The sequence below is a fragment of the Eimeria mitis genome, genomic scaffold, assembly GCF_000499745.2.
Source record: "Eimeria mitis Houghton genomic scaffold, Emh_scaff5668, whole genome shotgun sequence".
Lineage (NCBI taxonomy): Eukaryota > Apicomplexa > Conoidasida > Eucoccidiorida > Eimeriidae > Eimeria > Eimeria mitis.
The window spans coordinates 1,418-3,352 of NW_013573925.1; the positions used below are offsets into that span (position 1 = coordinate 1,418).

A 1,935-nucleotide genomic window follows, 5' to 3' on the forward strand; every position below is an offset into this window, starting at 1 on the left:
GCAGCAGCAGCAGCAGCAGCACCTGCATGCGTGTCTCCTGATACAAGTGCCCCGTACTGCAGCAGCGTCTGTAAGCAATAGCCCCCAAGTTCAGCTGGCTGCTGCTGATCGAGTTCTGCTGCAGTGAGTATACGTATCCCGCTGCTGCTGCTGCTGCTGCTGCTGCTGCTGCTGCGGAGAGGCTCGTCTTGCGGCTGCGGCTTGGTTCTCCTCCGCAGCCGGAGAGCAGCAGCATCGAGCTTTGTGGTGTCTGGTGAGCTGAGTGCTGCTGCATGCTGCTGCAGCAGCAGACGCNAGCAGCAGCATCGAGCTTTGTGGTGTCTGGTGAGCTGAGTGCTGCTGCATGCTGCTGCAGCAGCAGACGCAGAGCAGCAAGCTGCAGCAGCGCCTGCTGCTCCCTATACACCCCAAGGTATGCAGCACCAGCAGCAGCCAGGTGCCTATACACCTCATCTGGGGGGGCCTCCCCCTTGTGCTGCTGCAGGCAGCTCTCTACAGCAGCAAGCTCCTCAATGCATGCGTCTGCTGCTGCTGCTGCTGCTTCGTGCCGCTGCTGCTGCTGCACCAGCAGCGCCTGCACAAAGCGAATCTGCTGCACCTGAAAGACACTCTCTGCTGCGATAGCAGCAGCAAGATTCTCATCAACTCCTGCAGCAGCAGCAGCAGCAGCAACAACAGCAGCAGCAGCAGCAGGAGTAACAGCAACAGCAGTAGTAGAAAAGCAGCAGCAGCAGCAGCAGCAGCAGCAGCAACGGCAACATTAGAGGAATCAGCAGCAATTTGCTGCTGCAGCTGCAACTACAGCAACAGCAGCAGCAGCAGCTATATAAAGGCTCTCAGCTGCTGCTGCATCAACCCCAGTTACACCCCACATTAGGGTTTAGGGTTTAGGGTTTAGGGTTTAGGGTTTACCGATGGATTCTCTCTGCTGCTTGCTGATGCTGAATATGTTACGGATTCGCTGCAGCGCGTCCTGCCCCGCAACAGCCTGCTGCAGCAGCAGCTGCTGCTGCTCAGCAGCAACAGCAGCAGCAAGCTTCTGGGGTGGTACAAGCCAATCAAACTTCTTTGCTGCTGCTGCTGCTGCTGCTGCTGCCTTTGCTGCTGCTTCTGCTCTCGCTGCTGCTGCGGATCTTGCTGCTGTTGACCTTGGCGCTGCTGTTGCTGCTGCAGCAGTTGTTGCTGCAGCAGTTGCTGCTGCAGCAGCTGTTGCTGTTGCAGCAGTTTCTGGTGTTATTGTTTTTGTTGCTGTGGCCCCCTGGGCCTTTTCTGCTGCTGCTGCTGCCGCTGCTGCTGCTGCTGCTGCTGCTGCTGCTGCTCGGCGTTGCTGCAGCAGCAAAGCAGCAAGAACGATGCAGCGCAGCTCCTTCAGGTGCTGCTGCCGCAGCTGCAGCGGCAGAGCATAGATGCAGGGGAGACGGGTGATGGGGAGAACAGAGTCGAGAGCTTGTTCTACTAGCTGCTGCACGTCTGCTGCTGCTGCTGCTGCTGCAGCTGCTGCTGCTGCTGCAGTGTCCAGCGGGGCACGTGCTGCTGCTGCTGCTGCTGCGTCTTCAGTAACAGCAACAGCAGCAACCATCGGCAGAGATAGAATACAGTAAGACAACAGCTTACGCCGCAGCAGACACACAAACTCCGGTCGCCTCAGCTTACCGTGGTCTGCATGCAGCACCTGCAGCAGCAGCAGCAGCAGCAGCAGCAGCAGGAGCAGCAGCAGCAGTAACTGCATTATAAGGTAACACTACGGTCGGCCCAAAAGTATCAACAGCAGCAGCAGCAGCAACAGCAGTAGCTGGTGGCAACAGTAACAACAGCAGCAGCAGCAACAGCAGCAGCAGCAGCAGCAGCAGGGGCCCAGTCGTACCAAGGCAGCAGCACGCTCGACTCTTTTGGTTTGTTTTGTTTGCTGCAGCGCAGCAGCAGCAACCAGGTCTA

General features: G+C 58.1%; 1 protein-coding gene across 1 annotated transcript in view; it reads right to left on the reverse strand.

The window, feature by feature from the left end:
* The window catches only part of EMH_0083430 (uncharacterized protein), a gene marked incomplete at both ends in the record, with an annotated part of 2,784 nt that extends 1,205 nt beyond the window's left edge, over nt 1–1,579 (reverse strand). Inside the window, 3 exons of the mRNA XM_013500639.1 lie at nt 23–278; nt 449–648; nt 955–1,579. Coding sequence (XP_013356093.1) covers nt 23–278; nt 449–648; nt 955–1,579 — 1,081 coding nt within the window. The remainder of the gene's footprint in view (nt 1–22; nt 279–448; nt 649–954) is intronic.
* Between the last annotated feature and the right edge of the window lie 356 nt (nt 1,580–1,935).